At 45.5% G+C, this 18,033-nt stretch overlaps 1 protein-coding gene across 1 annotated transcript in view; it reads right to left on the bottom strand.

Moving 5' to 3' along the window:
- Window positions 1-1,334: 1,334 nt before the first annotated feature.
- DOCK7 (dedicator of cytokinesis 7) overlaps window positions 1,335-18,033 on the bottom strand; it is a gene marked incomplete at its 5' end in the record, with an annotated part of 97,752 nt that continues 81,053 nt past the window's right edge. The window contains 9 exons of the mRNA XM_008940614.1: window positions 1,335-1,847; window positions 3,667-3,834; window positions 4,865-4,971; window positions 5,899-6,042; window positions 8,202-8,438; window positions 9,123-9,212; window positions 10,681-10,806; window positions 16,443-16,457; window positions 17,484-17,615. Coding sequence (XP_008938862.1) covers window positions 1,805-1,847; window positions 3,667-3,834; window positions 4,865-4,971; window positions 5,899-6,042; window positions 8,202-8,438; window positions 9,123-9,212; window positions 10,681-10,806; window positions 16,443-16,457; window positions 17,484-17,615 — 1,062 coding nt within the window. The remainder of the gene's footprint in view (window positions 1,848-3,666; window positions 3,835-4,864; window positions 4,972-5,898; window positions 6,043-8,201; window positions 8,439-9,122; window positions 9,213-10,680; window positions 10,807-16,442; window positions 16,458-17,483; window positions 17,616-18,033) is intronic.

The following is an 18,033-nucleotide window of genomic DNA, read 5'->3' on the forward strand; positions in this document are numbered from 1 at the left end:
CCCAGCCGTACACGAGCTCTGTGTGTCCTTGTGCTGCCATGGGGCCACACAGCAAAATCAAAGTACATTTGTACAAGATTCAAACAGCATACAAGGACCACTGGAAATTACAGCTTCATTCCCTCATGGGTAGTGGGACTTGTTTCCCCTTTGTCACTCTGAGTATTCTGTGTGCCTCTCCATATCAGTCTCCAGCAAAGCCACCCCCTCCATCAGAGCCCCTGCCTCCCCTGCAGCTTCCAAAGCATTGTCAACACCCCGGGGCTTTGAAATCAAAACAACACAAACCAACTTAGCCCTGCTCACCAGCAAGAGCACGATCATCCTCCTCCCATCACACTGACAGGCAGACACTAATAACTTCCAAATACCAAAAAAAAAAAGACTCTCCCCACCCCAAACCCTCCCTGCTGGTGCAGAAGGGTGGGTGCCTGCTGCAGCTACAGGTGCTAAAATGGATGGGGTGTAGCCAAAGAAACACCCCCAGCACCTTCAAACAGAGCAGTGTGTGCATACACATAGAACTGAAGGTAAAAAAATAGGTTTTAAAAGTCAAATACATATTAGAAATGATGATGTATAATTGTTTGCCACCTTGAAAGCTCATGTATAAAACTTTTTCTTATAAAGTATGCTTACTAATTTTTATAGATATGTACGTATGCATATTTAGATATTTCTACAGAGAGAATAAACTTGTGTTTAATCACATACCACCTCTTCCAATGCCCCTTGTTCAATACAGAGAGGAAAAATATAAATATATTAGGAGTTGCATACACAGCTCCAAATCTGATGTGTCCTTGAAGTGCTGTGTCAGCCACCAAAATAACTGCTGTAAACCAGACATTTTTCTTTACATAACAAAACCCACAAAGCCTGCTTTCTATGTGAGCTTTTAAACTCTGATATCATTTCATGTTGTTTTTCTCTGTGAAGTTAGTTTTTAAATTGAAAAAGGGACACAAAAAGCAGTCTAGTTGCACGTACACTGCAAAGTGAATGGCCTATTTGATGTTATGAGGTTACTGTGCTGTTTGGAGTTCCTAGCTGGGGGAAATGCCCACGGACACTCAGAATTTGGGCTAAAACTCCACTCCACTTGTACAGAAAGAGGTGAAGTAGAAACAAGATGTGCCTCTATTGACAGCTTCCTGATGGCTACAGATGGAATTCTTTTTCTTTGCAGCGATTTGTACTCAGAGTTACAAAGGCAAAAGGACAGGGATAATAAAAAAATCACCACTTGGTTAAGAAGTGTTACTGTAAGACTTACCTTTCTCTGAACCTTTTTCCCCAAGGATGGCATGCTCTGAAGTCCAATGCACAGGGAATTAAAGTGTAAACATTCACATATTTAATAGTACCATCAAAATAACCATCATCACTACATTAAAAACTTCAAAAATGCATTTGCGTATGGTCCTAATATAAATTAAATATATGAACTAAATGTAAATAAATTTAACATTAGGTAATGCTATAAATAAAGGTAAATGCGTTTAGTGTACCTTTGAGTCATAAAAATGCCTTAAAAAACAGGTAAGTTTACAGCTTATCACCAATACTCTGGATACCACTGTCATGATTTTTTTTTTTCAAACATTGAGAAGTCTACATTTGACAATTCAGAATGATTTTTGGCCACTGAACACTTTGATGGAGGAAGAGGTGTATGGGATGTCCAGGATGAAGTCCAAGTTTTATTTCACAATAAAACTTCTTTGATTCCCAGCGCTGACAAGGCTCTTTCTTTGCAAAACCTTAATTTTAAGTGCTTTTTTTATTTTGGTTTTTAACTTGTTTAGATATCCATTTTGCGAAGGCTCATCCTGCTGAAGGAGTCTCTGAGGGAGAGAAAATACAATGATGAGCTCATATTTTCCATGATGAAATAAGAAGCCTCAGATGAATGACTCTGTACTTGATTTCCAGGATTCTCTACAGTTGGCTACTACAAAAACTAAGTCCACTGACATGAACTCATTGCCTGTCAAGTGACTTGGTTCTGGGTCTGCATCTGGGATCACTCAACTGCCCAAGGTTTATTGACATGAAACTGACAAAGTTTAAATCCTGTGTATGCAGAGAAGCAGCACAAACCATGTGCACTGCTGAAATCTTATTTAAATCTTTCAAACAAAATCTCTAAGTGGAATGGGCCTGGAATACCTGTATTAGACTCCCTGCACAGGCTGAATTTCACAAGATTAGACAATAATCATCACAAGAAAAGCGCTGGTGAAGGTGGGGAGGGAAGCACTGGTACCTCCACCATCCCTGGCCAGTGAGAACTGATTCCAGCTAGTAGGTAATACAGAATCTGGGGAGAGCTTAGAACGTCGTGAACCTGGGTGATGTGGGGAGGTCACCTTTCTGCAGGGCTCAGCAGACAGGAAAACATCAAACTCAGCTACAGAAACATAGCTGAGCACTGCTGCATGAGCTGGGAACACTCTTTTCCTTCTTTATAATTTCTTATAATGTAATTTTGCCAAGTTGCTCTTTTCACAACATTTTTTATGCTCTTTACCTCTGAACAGCGCTTACATGAGGAGAGGTTCAAAACCAGGTCTGTACTGCAGCCTTCCAGTGTCTGAAAGAGGCCTACAGGAAAGCTGGGGAAGGACTTTTTGCAAGGGCTTGCAGTGATAGGATGAGGGGTAGCAGCTTTAAACAGGAAGAGGGGAGATTTACATGAGAAATGATGAAAAAGTTCTTTGCTATGAGGGTAGTGGGATGCTGCAACAGCTTGCCCAGGGAAGCTGTGGATGCTCCATCCCTGGAGGTGTCCAAGGCCAGGCTGGATGGGGCTTTGAATAACCTGGTCTAGTGGGAGGTGATCTTTAGGATCCATTCCAACCCAAACCATTCTATGATTCTCCTAAACCAATGGCATGGACAGAGCTGAAGTCTGCACTCACACAAACCTCCTACAGGGCCTGTCACCATCCCTCTCAGTGCTAACAAAGAACCTTCCAGAACCCCCCCACCCCACACAGTGGTGTGAGACCACGATGCTGGGGCAGTCTTGCTTGACTGCATTAGTCCACCTTGCTGACAGGGTTGTCAAGCCAAAGATTATGTGGAGGATATCTGCTGGAAACACTTCTGGCCCTATTCTGGGAGCCAGAGACTTATCATGTCCCCAGAGTCTCCCTGCTCAGCCATGGCTGGTGGCAGGGGACTACAGTGCTATGGCCTCTGACATGCTTCATACATTTCCAGTGGGCTTTTCATGTTCAGTCTCGTTGCAGACAAGTAAAAAGCCCAGACTCCAGCTTACTGATCTTCCAGCATGGAAGACACCAAGTGTTCTTCCACCCTGCCTGCCTCCAGTGCTCCTCATCCTAGTCTCACTGAGAAAAAACAAGTGTCAAAGTCCTGCCAAACCGAGGCTGGTTTTGACTCTAAAAAGAATGGGATGCAGGATGAAAACCAAAAAGATCAGGAACAAAAACAACCATTGCAAACACCACCTACCATAACTGCTGGGAAGGGGATGTGCTCTGAAGTCAGGACAGAATGGGAAAGGGATGGACTCGGCCAAAAGAGCCATAGTTGAAGACAAACCGATGTCACAGGCTCCCCAGGAAGAGCAGACACCCCAGTCCCCACTGTTACACCCTCCTTATCTCTGCTGAGAGAGTAAGATCAAATATCCACCTGTGGCACGTGACGGGCAGCACTGCCTTATACAGCTGGGGGATCTTCCTGTTGATGAGAGGCTGGAGGGCCTCCTTCAGCCGGTGGTAGTTCCTCTCCAGCTCCCGCTGATACTCCTTCTGGTCGGGCCCGATCAGGCTCTTGTTCTTCCGCAGAGCATCTTCACATCTAGGAAACAAAGGCCTGTGAAACTTGGGCACAGAGAAAAGGGCCTGCCTCCTACAGGCTTGTTAATCTAATAGTACAAAAAAAAAATAATAATCACTCTGTTCCTCTGGGATGACGTGCAATATCCTTCTCTGTCTTGTCTTTTGGGTAATAAAGACTCAGTTAAACCACTTGGTGTCCAAGGGGAAAGGGGAGGATGTCATATTTCCAATTTCCATTTCACTTTCAGAGTGACAACTCCTTTTTTATTTTAATTTACTCTCCTGTTACGTTTATGCTCCCTGAAGAGAAATGAAAAGCTGATCTCCACATAGCCACTTCCAGTCCAAGAGGATTTAAAGCTAGCTAGATCTACTGTTCTCTTCAGGAAAGGTTAATAAGTAGCAGATTGAGATGTTCGGCAGGAACTCTTCTACTTGCAAAGATGCAATTTAAACAAAGGGTATGAAAGGAACTGTGTCATCAGTGCCATTTATTACATGTGGGAAAACTACCTTGCCACTGCATCTATTTGCCTGGAAGACTTCTATTTCAGTTATGTGGTTGTTTTTTTTTTTTTTTAATTACTTGAGACTTCCAAAAGATGCTGGACTGAGGGAAGCAGAGCAGCCAGCACGTATCTTGAGAGCATTCTGCCATCATGCTTCAGAGGGAAATTAAATCTCCTGGCAAGTTCAGCAGCTTTTCCTGACCCTGCCAAGCTCTGAGTTCATTTATGCCAGCGTGGCTAGCTGTCTTTTCTGAAACAGGAACACTTACTTCTTCACAGCTGAACTGTGATCACTAATTCATTCCTGATGAACAAGAAAGCCAAATGAGTTCAGCCCCTTAAGTCACGGACCAGCAGCACCAGGGAAGCAGGGAACCAGCTGGGCAGCTGAGGAGCAGAGCTGTACATGGACACGGGGCAGGTGGAGGTACAACATGAACCCCCCTCTCTCCAGATGCCCCTGTGTTACTGGACATGTTCCTGTCTGATGTGGCAGCAGCAGCCACGCTGGGCAGGCAGTCTGCAGACAACACTCCATACCTTTTTGTGAAGTCTTTGAAACACAGCCGTAGTTTGTTATGATGCCTGAAGAGCTTTGGATCGTTGGGTATTTCAGACAAGAAAACTTGTGCAACTTCTAATGGTCCCTTTAGGAGCAGAAGAGGAAAAAGTAAGTTTCTCAGAGCCATCTGTCATATCCAATCACTGGAGAAATGTATTGCACAGAGACATTTGTAAAATGCAACATTCCCTTACAGAATGCATCTTGAAAAATAGCAGCTGGTGAATCTGGCATACTTCACCAAACATCATGACAACTGAGATCATGACAACTGAGTCTCTTTTAGGCTTTTTTTTGTTTTGTTTTGTTTAAATAAAGCTCTGCTTTTGGAAAACAGCGTGAGAAAATGCAGATTCTGCATTTGTTTTCTCTTATAAGGACTCTTGACAAAGCTTGCTCAGCTCATAACTAAGACAAAGTTTAAACAATGCAGATGGAAGCAGGGAAGTGTTTGCCAGTGCTGCAAACGCAACCCAGAACTTGGAATTCCAGCTGATTATTTTTTTCCAGCTTGTTCATTAGTAGAGGTTCACTAATATGCTCTCAATTTTTTCCTCAGTTTTTCTCCATTCACTAGGTTTTGCTTTCCATTTTGTTCAAAAACCACAACAGGACACACAATCCTACTTCCACCCACCAGAGCCTGGCTAACCAGAGGGAAAGTAATAAAACTTTTTCTTTTCTTTTCTTTTTTTTTCTTTTTTTACTTTTCAGCTAAAAGAAGCAGGCAGAAAATGTGAATGCCAGGAAGGAGCAGGTTACTGAGGTAGAGCTGTCTCTTCTCAGCCACTCTCCAGACCTAACCACATTTTCAGGACTCTTACTCAAATGGCAAGGTCACTGAGAGCAGCTGGTCTAGACCCTACAGTGACTTTACCATAAACACATCCCATAGACTGAATGGGGGAAAAAAACCCCATGATGAGTTAGAACTAAGGCCCAGCACTGAGCATCCACTGCACTGAGTGACAGGTGCTACTCCAGTGTCTCCAAGTGGGACAGTGATCCTCACCTGATTTACTGTGGTACCTACTGATCCCTGCAGCACCATCTGCAGCATCTTTGGGTCTGCGGGGTCTTGGTGGGTTGCAAAAGCTAATTCCTGTGTTTTCTTCTGCATGTCCTCTATGGCAACTTCAATGGGCGTCAAAATGATCTAAGCAAATAGTCAGGAGAGAGGGTGCTTGTTATGGCTGAGGCTGACAAGCAGACACAGGCTTTCAGAAACAGCAAGGTCACTTTGGGGTGGGACACCAACAGGACTATGTCCTGGTTTGAGGAGAACAGAAATAATTCTGTTCAGTGATTTTACTTTTCAGCTAAAGCTCTTCTAACTAACTGCACTGAAGCTGGCAGCACGTTTTCACAGACAGCCTCTGCTTCTAGCAGTGATAATGTTCCATGTTTAGAGTTGCCACCACAGAGTGGTGTGTGCAGCCCAAGGCCACTGCTCGATCCTGTGTACCACACGGAGGGGGGCAGGAAGTAAAGGCCACAGCTGCAGGGAGGAGAGGAGAGGACAGGCAACCCTAAATTGACCAGTGGGGTATTCCAAACCATATCTGTCATATTCAGCATAAAGCTGAAGGATCACAAGGCTTTTTCTTCTTCTTCAATAGCCAGCATCCAAGGAGGACTTCATCCATTCTGCCTTTGATCCCAAGCCATATATTCCTGAACAGAGTTCCAGAATCCAGCTCCTGGACCCAGCTGCCATCTGCCACCAAGTCCAGCCTGGGACTTTTCCCTGGGGGCTGCTCCCCAGCATCAGGGGTGATGGTGACATATTGCCATGAGGGGGCAGCTGGGTTCCATACTGGGTTTGTATATGCTCCATTTTTTTTATTGTTATTTTCATTATAGCTGTTTTTTTTTTTACTTTTCTAAGAAGTCTCTCTCCCTTATTCCCCCTCTCTTGCCCTTTTGGGATGGGTGTGTGTGTGTGTGTGTGTGTGTGTGTGTTAACAGAGAGTGTCTGTTACAGGTCTGGGAGCAGTCCTGACCCTAAACCATGACAGACTGACAGCCTGGGCAGAAACCACTTCAGAAACACACCGCCTCAGTCCTGGGTTAGGAACATGGAAAAAAGTACCATCTGCAGCCAGCTCTGGAGCACCCAACACAAGGGCATGGAGCTGTTGGAGCAGAGCCAGAGAAGTCCACAGAAATGATGTCAGGGCTGAAACCCCTCTGCTGGGAGGCCAGGCTGAGAGAGTTGGGGTTGTTCAGCCTGGAGACAAAAAGGCTCCAGAGAGACCTTATTGTGGCCTTCCAGTATCTGAAGGGGGCCTAGAAGAAAGCTAGTGAGGAAGTTTGTACAAGGGCTTGTAGTGAGAGGACATGAGGTAATGGCTTCAAACTGGAAAAGAGGAGATTTAGATTAGAAATGAGGAAGAAGTTCTTCACTGTGAGGGTGATGAGACACTGGCCCAGGCTGCCCAGGGAAGCTGTGGATGCTCCATGATGCTCCATCCGTGGATGTTTCCAAGGCCAGGTTGGATGGGGCTTTTACCAACCTGGTCTTGTGGGAGGTGTCCCTGCCCATGGCAGCAGAGGTTGGAACTACATGATCTCTGGTCCCTTCCAACCCAAACCATTCTATGATTCTATGATCTGCATACCCAAGAGACTTCTGAGGTCATTTCTGATTGGGCAGACTCATGTTCTTTGCAGTCACTGCCACCAACTGCCAAAGTTTACAGCCCTATGTCAGTACTTAAGTGTTTTTCATTGTGTCTCAGTGATCACATCAGCTCCTACCTACTCCTGAAAAATTAACACAGTGATGGGATAAATCTCTCTACAAAGCCTGAGGACTCCACTGGCCTAGGGCTGTTGAGGCCATGCAAGAGAGCTGCAACACAGCAAGGGACATGCTCTTCAAGCAGAATGGAAGCTCACCAAGGGCTCCTGCATATATACCAGCTGCTGGACACACTGGTGAAAGGGGTGGTGGGACACACTGCATCACTAGGGGCCTCTGGTTTTAGTTTAGGTTGAATAGGAATGGGGAGAAGCTCAATAGAAACGAGGCATTCACATCAAGCTGAAGGTGTCTCATGCACAGTCCCTGAAGCTCACGACCCTGCTGTCTGCTCTCGCTCTGCTGAATTTCTGCACCTTTAACAGAGAGGTTAAGCAGTGATGGCCACGAGGCTGCATCCCTGTTAACGTGACAGCCCAAAGGGACACAGCCACGGCATTAACCCACGCCACAGTGCCCTCAGCGCGCCTTTCAGCGACATCCACCTCCACTGGGGTTTTCTATCGTTCCTCCCTCCAAGCAGAGGCAGCCCCGCGCAGCCCGGGCCTCACCTCCTCTTTGTGGATGACGTTGATCCTGGTTTTGATGTAGGGGAAGGCGTGGGAGGTGGTGAGGATGGTCTTGCGCTTGAACTGCTCGTGCAGCTCGCCGTGGGCGCGGCCGTCCAGCGTGAAGGGCGTGCAGTACATGAAGCGCCGCAGGTTGTAGTTCTTGTCGAAGTAGGTGATCCTGTCCTTCATCTCGTACGTGTCGAAGTAGGGCTCCACGTAGGTGATCTGGATGTAGGCCTGCGGGAAGGAGCCCGGAGTGCCCGCTGAGCTCCAGGCCCAGAGGGGAAAGCCTGGCTCCTGCCTGTGGCAGTGCGCTGACCCAGCTCGTGCTTCCCTTTTGAAGCCACCTCTGGAAGGACTAGGGTCGGTTTTTGCCTTTACTCTGAAAAATCACGGGCCCGTTGCAGGGAGTAGGGGTGCTGGTGGCTGCTCGGCAGTGTCTGAACTGGATAAAATGCAGCTCACTGCACCACTCCTCTCTCCATGTGAAGTGATTCCCTCCTTCCCCTGCACAGAGTGCCCCTGCCCTACACCACGGTCCTGGGTCCTCACCGTGCTCCTGATATTCCCACCACTCTTAAAGGACAGGGCACCAGAATGACAAAACACTGCAGCTGCAAAAAAAGCCAGAGGCCAGTGAATGGCAAACTCCCTTCCTTCCTTGCACTCTGCTTGCAAATGCAGCCTGGGCCTCTGCTGTCCTTTTGTCTCCCCTCTTCCCAGCAATCACTATGAGGGCAGGGTACAAAATGGCCAATTCTGCATCCCTTGCTGGGATGATTATCCCCAACTCTCACCCCAAGCAGTCACAAGACATGGGTTTCACTGGCTGCATGGTGAAATTCAGGGCAGGATTTGTCCCTTTATGTTTGCATACATTCAGGACCTGTTCTACTTCTAAACCTGTACTTGTGTTCTTACCTTGTTAGGATCTAGTTTACATTTGTCCACAGGGTTTGAGTCCTTAATCACTTCAAGCACATCTTCACCAAACCGTTCTCCATAAAATCCCTACAACCAAGAGCAAATGCATGGAAAGAAAACATCAAATGCAGCCATGAGAGATGGGGGTTGGAGAGACAAAGGCATATTCAGGGGAGGTGAAGCTCCACATGCCTTCAACAGTAGCTGTGCCGGGCCTGAATGTGATCTGCTGAACATAGGAGAATCAAATCAGTCACATTCCCGGGGCAGCAGGAAAAAACAAGCCTGAACACCCTGGAAGGCAGGAGAAGTCGGGAGCCTTCCAGCTGCACGCACATGCGGCGGGGTTCTGAACAAGCCCTTTGAGCTGGCTCCGTGTCTGTGAGCTCAGCTGAGAGCTGGGGTCAATACAGGACCTGCCTGGAATCGGGTGCCCCCCCCAGCACAGCTTTGATGGGCTGGGTGAATGGCCTGGTTCTGAACTCAGTTCTCTGTGCTCTAACCTCAGGGAACGCTGCTGCTTTCAGTGCAACGTGACAGCAGCTGAACTGTTGGGAGCACCAACGTGACATCAGATCTATTCCAGAGAGTAGAACGGGGCCAGGTCTGCCCTCTGAACAAGGACCATGGCACAGCCCAGAGCCATGCTGCTAAACGCTCCTCCTCTGCCACTGTGGACGGCCTCATCTGTGCCCAGTGCTTACTGGGAACAGTCTCTGACCCATGCTGTCCCCCAGACTGAGCTAAGACACTGTCCAGACACAGGTTAGCTGGCACAAAACCAGGCTAGACTAACTGTTGATCACTGGGGGTACATGGAGCTGCACCCAAGCTCCAGTTAGATTTATCAGTGTTGCCTTTGCTTGTTCACAGCTGAAACAAACTTCAGACCTGTGATGTCCCATCTCAGGGGCTCTGAAATTCGGCCACCTTGGAGGGTTCAGCCTCTGAGAGTAGAGGAACATGATGTGAAGGCAACAAAATGACAGCAAAACTTAATACTTCCTCAAAGTCAGATCCTGAAATTCATCTCAAGCCCAGGTTATCCCATTTACACCAGGCAGCTGAAGAGAACTGCAAACACAGTATGATATGCCACAACTTCCTCAATGTCAGATCCTGAAATTCATCTCAAGCCTTTTTTTAAGCCCAGGTTATCCCATTTACACCAGGCAGCTGAAGAGAACTGCAAACACAGTATGATATGCCACAAACTCTGGAAGGACTATAGCAGGTCTGCAGCTCTTGCTGCAAGATCAGGGAAAACCTGTGGGACTCCTCTCCCTGCATTCCTCCTGCCTCCTGCACGTGGCACCAGTAAAGCACAGGAGACATCAGGACCAGCTCTGGGTCACTGCACGGGGCTCTGCAAACCTGCCAAGTGACTCCTTCTCTAAGCTCAGCCTTGCACCAGTCTCCAAGAAGCACAGCTCTGGTTTTGCCCAGTCACTTCCATTTCTGCCACTTCCTGTAACTGGGCTCTTAAATAACTGATGCCAAAGAGTTAAACTGCAACTCAAGGACAGAATTTCCAGGTCAGCCACAAGCATCTCACCTCCAGCCTATGGGAAATTTCTGCTAACTTTGTTATCGCAGGTTCCTTGTAAACAAACTCTTGTTCATCCAAGTCTCCAAATTTAGTTCCATAAAAACCAACGCGGAAGTAGGTGCCAAACATCCTCTTTCCATCCTAGGTTTGGAGAAACGAGAGGTTAGTTCAGTGTGGAGACATGCACACCCCCAAGCATGGCTGCAGGCAGGCTCCTGAATTTATCCAAAATAAAAAATGGAATTAAAAAATGAGGGGGTAAAAAAAAGAGAGAAAGAAGGGAAAGAAAAACACACCTGGAACTGAGCATGAATGCATTTAGCAGCAAACACTGCAATGGAATTATAAACTAACATGAAATTGCATGGATCAGTTACGACCATCAGCCCAACCCTGCAATGACTTTTCCCACCCCAGAAGGAGTCTGGGGGTGTTGGATGTCTCTGAGGAACAAAGGCAAGTCCCTTCATTTGGGTAACTCCCCAAACCCCGTGCAGACCCACCCTTAGCCTGGTATGGAGGCACAGGGAAGCCCAGTTGCTGGCAGCCTGGGGCACGTGGGGAGGATACTGCACACAGCCACCCCTGAAAACTTCCCACAGCAGGGCCCCCATGATCCACTCTCCAAGTAACTGCAGAATTGGGCCCAAGTCCACGTCCAGCTCACTCACACACACACGCCAAGTGCTTTTTAAATAGTGTGTTGACTGGAAGGTGTTACGTTCTCTTCTAGTAGCTAATATCTAGTACAGAGGGCCAAAGTCACTCCTGGTGAAAGCAGATGCAATCCACTGTACCATGTACCTGCTTCCATTTGAGCCAGTGGTGAATTTGGCCCAGGAATGCAACAAAAGTAGAGGAAACAAGAAAGATTTTTGCTGGAAAAGTAACGAAGAAAATCTGATTAAGAGAGAGAGAGAGAGAGAAGAAAAACGCTTCAAAAATAAGTGAAACCTTTGATTTTTGTTAAAAAAAAACAACTCACGCTTGCATGCACAAACCAGAAATGCCTTTCAGCAAGAAACTCTAAAATGTTCACCTTTACTCTCGTGGGAAAGTGTGATGCAGTATGTAATACAATATAATACAATATAATGCTCAGTGTTTCTGAATCTGGGCTAGAGTTTGGTTTCACACAGCACTTAGAGATGTCCTGGCTGCTGTGTAAGATTTAGGGTTTTTTAATTTTAATTTTGCTATGGCAAAACTGATCTCTTGTGGTGATGGTGAACATGATCTATGGAAGCAAAGAGGATAAACAAACCAAACTAAAAAAAAAAAACAAACCCTCAGGCAAACTCCAGAGACTGGAAAAAACACTGTCATGGCAAGCCACCACCTTCTCCTGCCCTGCAGGACACTCTGGGGTGTCGTGCTGGAGCTGCCCAGCCATGACTCAACTCCTCTCCCCCGGGGCACGGCCAGCAGAACGTGGCTTTGCCTTTTTTGGGGTGAAGGCTGATGGTTGCCCCAAGCACCTTCAGCAGGGCAAAGCTCACCCAGTTCAGATGGGTACAGGGCCAGCAACAGCTTTGCTTAACACATGCAGGCCACATTTTGGCTTTACTAAAGGGCATCTACAGGTACAAATTCATTGGGTCTGCTCTGGCAGGAGTGTAGACATGGGCTCCAGTTGAAGAAAACAAGGAGCTGCTCCAAGAGTTGCTCATATGCCTAGTGTGGTGAGGGTGGCTCCTCAGACCCCTATTCTAGCCTGCCCCTCCTCCAGAGAGGGGCTTCTGTCCAGCTCCACCTGCAAACTACAGGGTTTCAGCACACCACAGTGGTCCCCAGAAGCATCTCCCAGAGTGCCACCCCCAACTCCATAGCTATTACTGCTCTACTGCAAGGACCATCTGGGAGCTATTTCCCTGGATTCCCTTTCTCCATGGTTCCTCTGGACCCACACAGGGATGAGCAGCCTCCTGAACCCTTCATTTGCACGTCACTGCTTTTCCAAAGACACACTTCTGGACAACAGTACCCACATTAGAGTACCTCAATGCCCAGCATTTCCAGCTTCACAGACTCCCAGCAGGGTGGGGTTGGAAGGGATCTCTGGAGGTCATCTTGCCCAGCCCCCCTGCTCCAGCAGCTCACCCACAGCAGGGTGCCCAGGATGGTGCCCAGGGGGGTTTGTATCTCTTCAGAGAGGGAGACTCCACAGCCTCTCTGGGCAGCCTATCCCAGTGCTCCATCACCCTCAAAGCAGAGAAGTTTTCCCTGTGCTATGTTTTTCAAATCAATATTATAGGCAGAGAGGACTGTGACTCCAGAGCTCCTTTCTCAAAGCACTTCCCAAGGTGCCTAAGGGGAATTACAATACACAACAGCTCCCCAAACCTTAGAGAGGGGATACTCCACATGGAAGCTGGTGGGATTCTCCCCCAACCCATGGGCTCAGGGCAGGTCCCAGGGATGGAGGGCACACCACTGCTCTTCTAATCCATGTGCTTTTTCCTACCTGCTCACCAAGTGACTTTTAAGGTATGAAGCATTTGCAGAACCTGGTCCCTACAAGGTATCTGCTGTGTGGACATCAGCCCAAACAGCTACTTGTTATGGGCAAGGTTCATTTATGTTGCTGTAAAATTAGAATCATAGAATAGTTTGGGTTGGAAGGGACCCCAAAGATCATCTAATTCCAACCCCCCTGCCATGGGCAGGGACACCTCCCTCTGGACCAGGTTGCTCAAAGCCCCATCCAACCTGGTCTTGAACACATGCAGGGGTGATCAACACTGGATAACAATGAGGGAGGAAGAAAACTGTGTCTCTTCATCAGCATAAATGAAAAAATTCTGGTGGCATTTACTAAATGCATAAAATAAGAGGTTTGGGGCACTGGAAAGTCCTAGGAGTGGTAGCAGCAGGGAAGCCTGCTGAGATTCAGTGCCCCCATGTGAAGTCAGCTCCCAACTTATGTACTTGTTTCATGGTCCTAAAGATCAGCTGCACTGGTTTTTCCTGAAACATCCACTTGCTGAAACTCAGTCATCATAAGGATCCCGAGGGAGAAGAGCTGGCAGTGAGGAGCCCCTAATGTGACAGAAGCTTCTCCCTGCAAAGCCCTGGCTCAGCCACATGACTCACGTTGGGACATCTCTATCTGGAAGCAAGGGGATTGAAATTAACTCCTTGGGGAGGGGAAATATCTCCAGGCCATTCCACACCTCACCTAAAGGTTCACTAGCTGCCCTGCCAGCCCCTGGGATCAGGGGAGCTCAGTCATGCCTGGCATTAAGAATATGGGATCGTTCTGTACCAGGATCTTTGAAATTTAGCCAGTACCAAAGTCTATCTAATCAAAGTACTGAAGACAAAACAAAAATACTCCATGGTCTTGTTTCTGAAAAGAGCTCAAAATGCAGATATGAGGGAGAAATTATTAAAAGCATTTTATCTCCTATTATTTTATGAAAAATAATAGGTCTTTGGGAGGAGAAGAGAATGAAGGTGAACACCGAATAGCCATCACAGAACTGGCAGAGCAGATCACAGCCACCATGATTATGAAGGTTCATGATTTGTTATTATGCATGGTAAATACCTTTCCAAATTGCTGGGAATAAAGTTTTAGAGTTATCTCTTGCACGCACACAAAAAGCTTTGCCAACAAGATTTGAAAAAAAATCAAGACTGGAGCTATCATCTGCTTTCTTCACCACAAGCAAGACAGCAGCAGCTGCCTGAAGGCAGAGCCAGCCTGGAGGGTGTAGGAATAAAAGCAATTCCTGCATATACCCTGTGCAAAATGCAAAATTCAGCCCCCTTTACCAAACCAAGCACTGTCATTTTCTTGGTCAATTTTAACCCACGGTCCTTTGCAGTGTTGCCAACTATTACAAGTTTTCCAATATTGATTTTTAGAGAGGACCAGCTCCTGGAGTCCTGCTATTCAGTGGCAACCTCACCATACTCTAAAAAACATTTTCAAATTCTCATGGCATAGCATGAAAAGATTTTTCTTAACAACTTTCCTAACTGGAAAGTAAACAAAAATCAACATTTTATTCAGTGAGCAAACACACAAGCAGAAAAACCCACCACTTTGTAAATTTAAGCAGATCTCAGAAGCTCATCAGTGCCAGACTCAGGATACTTTAGTGCCTGTAGTTGGCAACACTACTTTCCTTGTGACCTGAGGAGGAGTTCTGCTGTTGGCATAGCTCTTTGGTAAAATGAAATTGGGGCTTCCACAGTATAAAACAAAACCAAACAAAAAGGGGAGGGAAAGAAAAAGGGGAAAAAAAAAAATTCCACAAGTAGGAACTTACCACAACAGACAATAGTAAGAGTGGGGAGGAGGGTCAGCAACCAGGGCGATAGAGGAGAAAACAGAAAGTATTTAATTAGGGAAATTCCAAAAAACAAACAAGCAGCAAATTGGCAGCAAATAAAACTTTAAAATTAAAAAGGGTGAGCATCAATTAAAGTATTTAAAATCAGGAAAAAGGGCAAAACATGCAACAAATCTGAAAGCTACAAAGCAGAAAGATCAGAAGAGGTGTGGCAATGAAGGAGCACGATGACAGACGAGAACTGAAACCATGGGTGTCTTTTACCATGCAGTAAAACATGACTGAGTGATGTTAGAATCATAACCAATGACAGGATTTTCTTCAGGGGTCGATTTAGGGGCAGACTAATCAAAATAGATGCTCACAGGCCTTCACATTTGTCTGCTATTGAACATGTATTATTTACACTCCCACAACATGTGCTCTGGCTGTGCTGCCTCAGCTGTGGGGACTTCTTACAGGAACAACCAAATTCTTAAGTGTCAAGGGTTACTTTTAAGCTATTGAATTTTGTTTCTTGCTAGGCTGGAATTAAAACTGATGTTCAGACATCATCAGCCCAAATTATTTGTGTCACACAATGCAAAAGAACTTTGGTCTTGGCCCCAGTTTGGGAAGAGTGGGCTTATATGCTCTCCTGTGGTGGAAACCTGGAGTGAGATGGTCCATACTGAGTTACCTGATTCATAGCTAAGCAGAGATAAACTGGACAGCTGAAATCTAAGCAAATAATGTAACATCATGTTCACAAAACATTTAAAATGTCTTCTGAGACTTCTTGACGCTCATGTACCCACTGTGCTGACTGGATTAGGGCCTGATACTGTGTGCAACTGCAGATGAAGCTAACTGCTTTGTCTGTTTTCAATCCAGACGTGTGGTTCTCAAGGTGTACATTGTAGAAATGTGAGCAAACTGCCTCCACAAAAACAAAAGCAGCAAAACTGACTCCAGTTAACACAACTGAGCTATTCTACTGCCAGGTAAACAGCTACAAAACAAATGGATTGTTCTTAAATGAACAGAAGGAATTAGCCTGTTCCCTGAGATATGGACTGCACGTGCAGTAAACCAGGTTTGTGTTTCAGCACCTCTGAGCATTATTGCTTAAATCGACCCCTGTGGGTGGGGTGAAAATAATGGTATGAAGGGATGATATTCTATGTCAATGCTGATGAAAAGAAATATAAACAAATTATAAAAACAAACTAGTGATGATACAGTGGCTCATTCACCAAAGAACCTCATTAGTGGAACACATCAGCATCCATGCACTACCTACAGCTTCTTATGAAGAATTTCCTACTACAACCACAATGGGTTTATTGGTATTTCTTTGGTTAATGAATTGTTTTAACAGCAGACAGCAACAGAAATACCCACAACTAGCACATGTGGGCAAGCATTGGCGTGAGTCATCTGGAAAATCTATTAGTGTTCTTTACTAACTAAAATGGAGTTACCTACCTCCCAGCCAGTACTCTGTGTAATAAAAAGTAAAAAGCGCATGTCACAGAAACAAAAAAAAAAGTTTCAAAGGCCAAAACATGACCATCAATGTAATGTATCATAAACCTGCAATGGTTTCAATGATTATAAGTCATCATGCATCTAAAACAGCCTGCTCTGGCCCAGAAGGACACTCAATGATTGTCCTCTATTGGTTCATTTGATCACAGGAATTTGGCAAAGCCAGAATGTGGAGGAAACCACCAGGACCTCAGCTGGACCCTGTGAAATCAATGCACCAATCAACATCTACTGAGGAGCTGATGGTGGCATAAGGGTAACTACACTCAGACAAACAGCACCCAGCAACCCATGACCAGATAGCTGATTGGGGTGGGGGGCTTGGAGCAGCACTGGCACATCCTGGAGGAGGGTCTGCTGAGTCCTTGCCTGCCCTGACAGAGAGGCATGCACCCAACAGGCCTCCCCTGGAAGGTAATGTGCTTCTTGAGAGCTGTCAAATGCTCTTGTCTCCTGCTTAGCTAAGGTCTGTTGGGCTTTGTGGCAACTTCTGGTGTCTCTCATCAAATGCTCAGCACCTAACCTGGTGGGTTTTGCACCATCTAAATTTAGAAAGGTTCTTTCAATTATTTATCCACCATATGAACAGACAAATAAAGCCTCAACATTTCTGAATGTCACCTACCAGGCTAAAGGCAAGATATAGTATTTTTCCCAGCATGCAAAACACAGTTTAAAATAACATCTGAAAGGATAAACTGACAGATGATTGGAATTTCTAACTCTTGGATATTTCTGAATTTACAATGAAATTGGGCAAGTAATGTTCTCTCATGTTCCTCATGTTAAACGTCCAGAGAGGAAAAATCCTCTTAACGATCCTTGCATTTACTGTGGATCATCATTTAACAGTTCTCATCTAATCTCATTAAAATGTTGCTTTGTGGTTTTTTTTCCCTCAGTAGGGAGTTTTTATTTGCACTGAGCATTTGAAGTTGCTTCACAATTCACACTGCAGCTGAAAATTCAAATCATTACCTGGTGAACAATCTTGCTGAAAGCTTCTTGGAGTTTACCATGAATAGTAGATAGCTTCTTGGCATCTCTGTTAGCTTCATGAATAGGAATAAGGACTTTGTAAACCTCATTCACTGCTTCATACATGCCAGCCTACAAAAATAAGGTCCATCAGATTCAATTCAACAGCAAGAATAAGACAACAAGTAATAATAACATTATGTTATTATAGAGAATAACAGCAAGAATAATACTACCAGCATTGAAGTTCTCAAACTGCGGAATGAGAAGGCGGCTTAGATACTACAGTGATGTAATCAGCACAATTTCTTAAAATAGATCCATACATAAATAAAAGCCTCATTTAACCTTGAAATCAAGAGCCTGCTGCATTATATATTGCTACTAGTAAATAAGATTATTAACAGATCAAAACTGGGATATTTTGGATGAATATATGCACGATAGCACAACAAGCTAAACAGGATCCTAACCAAATTTATGGGAATTAAAGATGGAAGCTTAAGTGCACAGTACAGCTCATTCTGTTTAGTGCATCTTCAACCTTCAA

This window comes from Merops nubicus, unplaced genomic scaffold, assembly GCF_000691845.1.
Source record: "Merops nubicus isolate BGI_N331 unplaced genomic scaffold, ASM69184v1 scaffold5190, whole genome shotgun sequence".
NCBI lineage: Eukaryota > Metazoa > Chordata > Aves > Coraciiformes > Meropidae > Merops > Merops nubicus.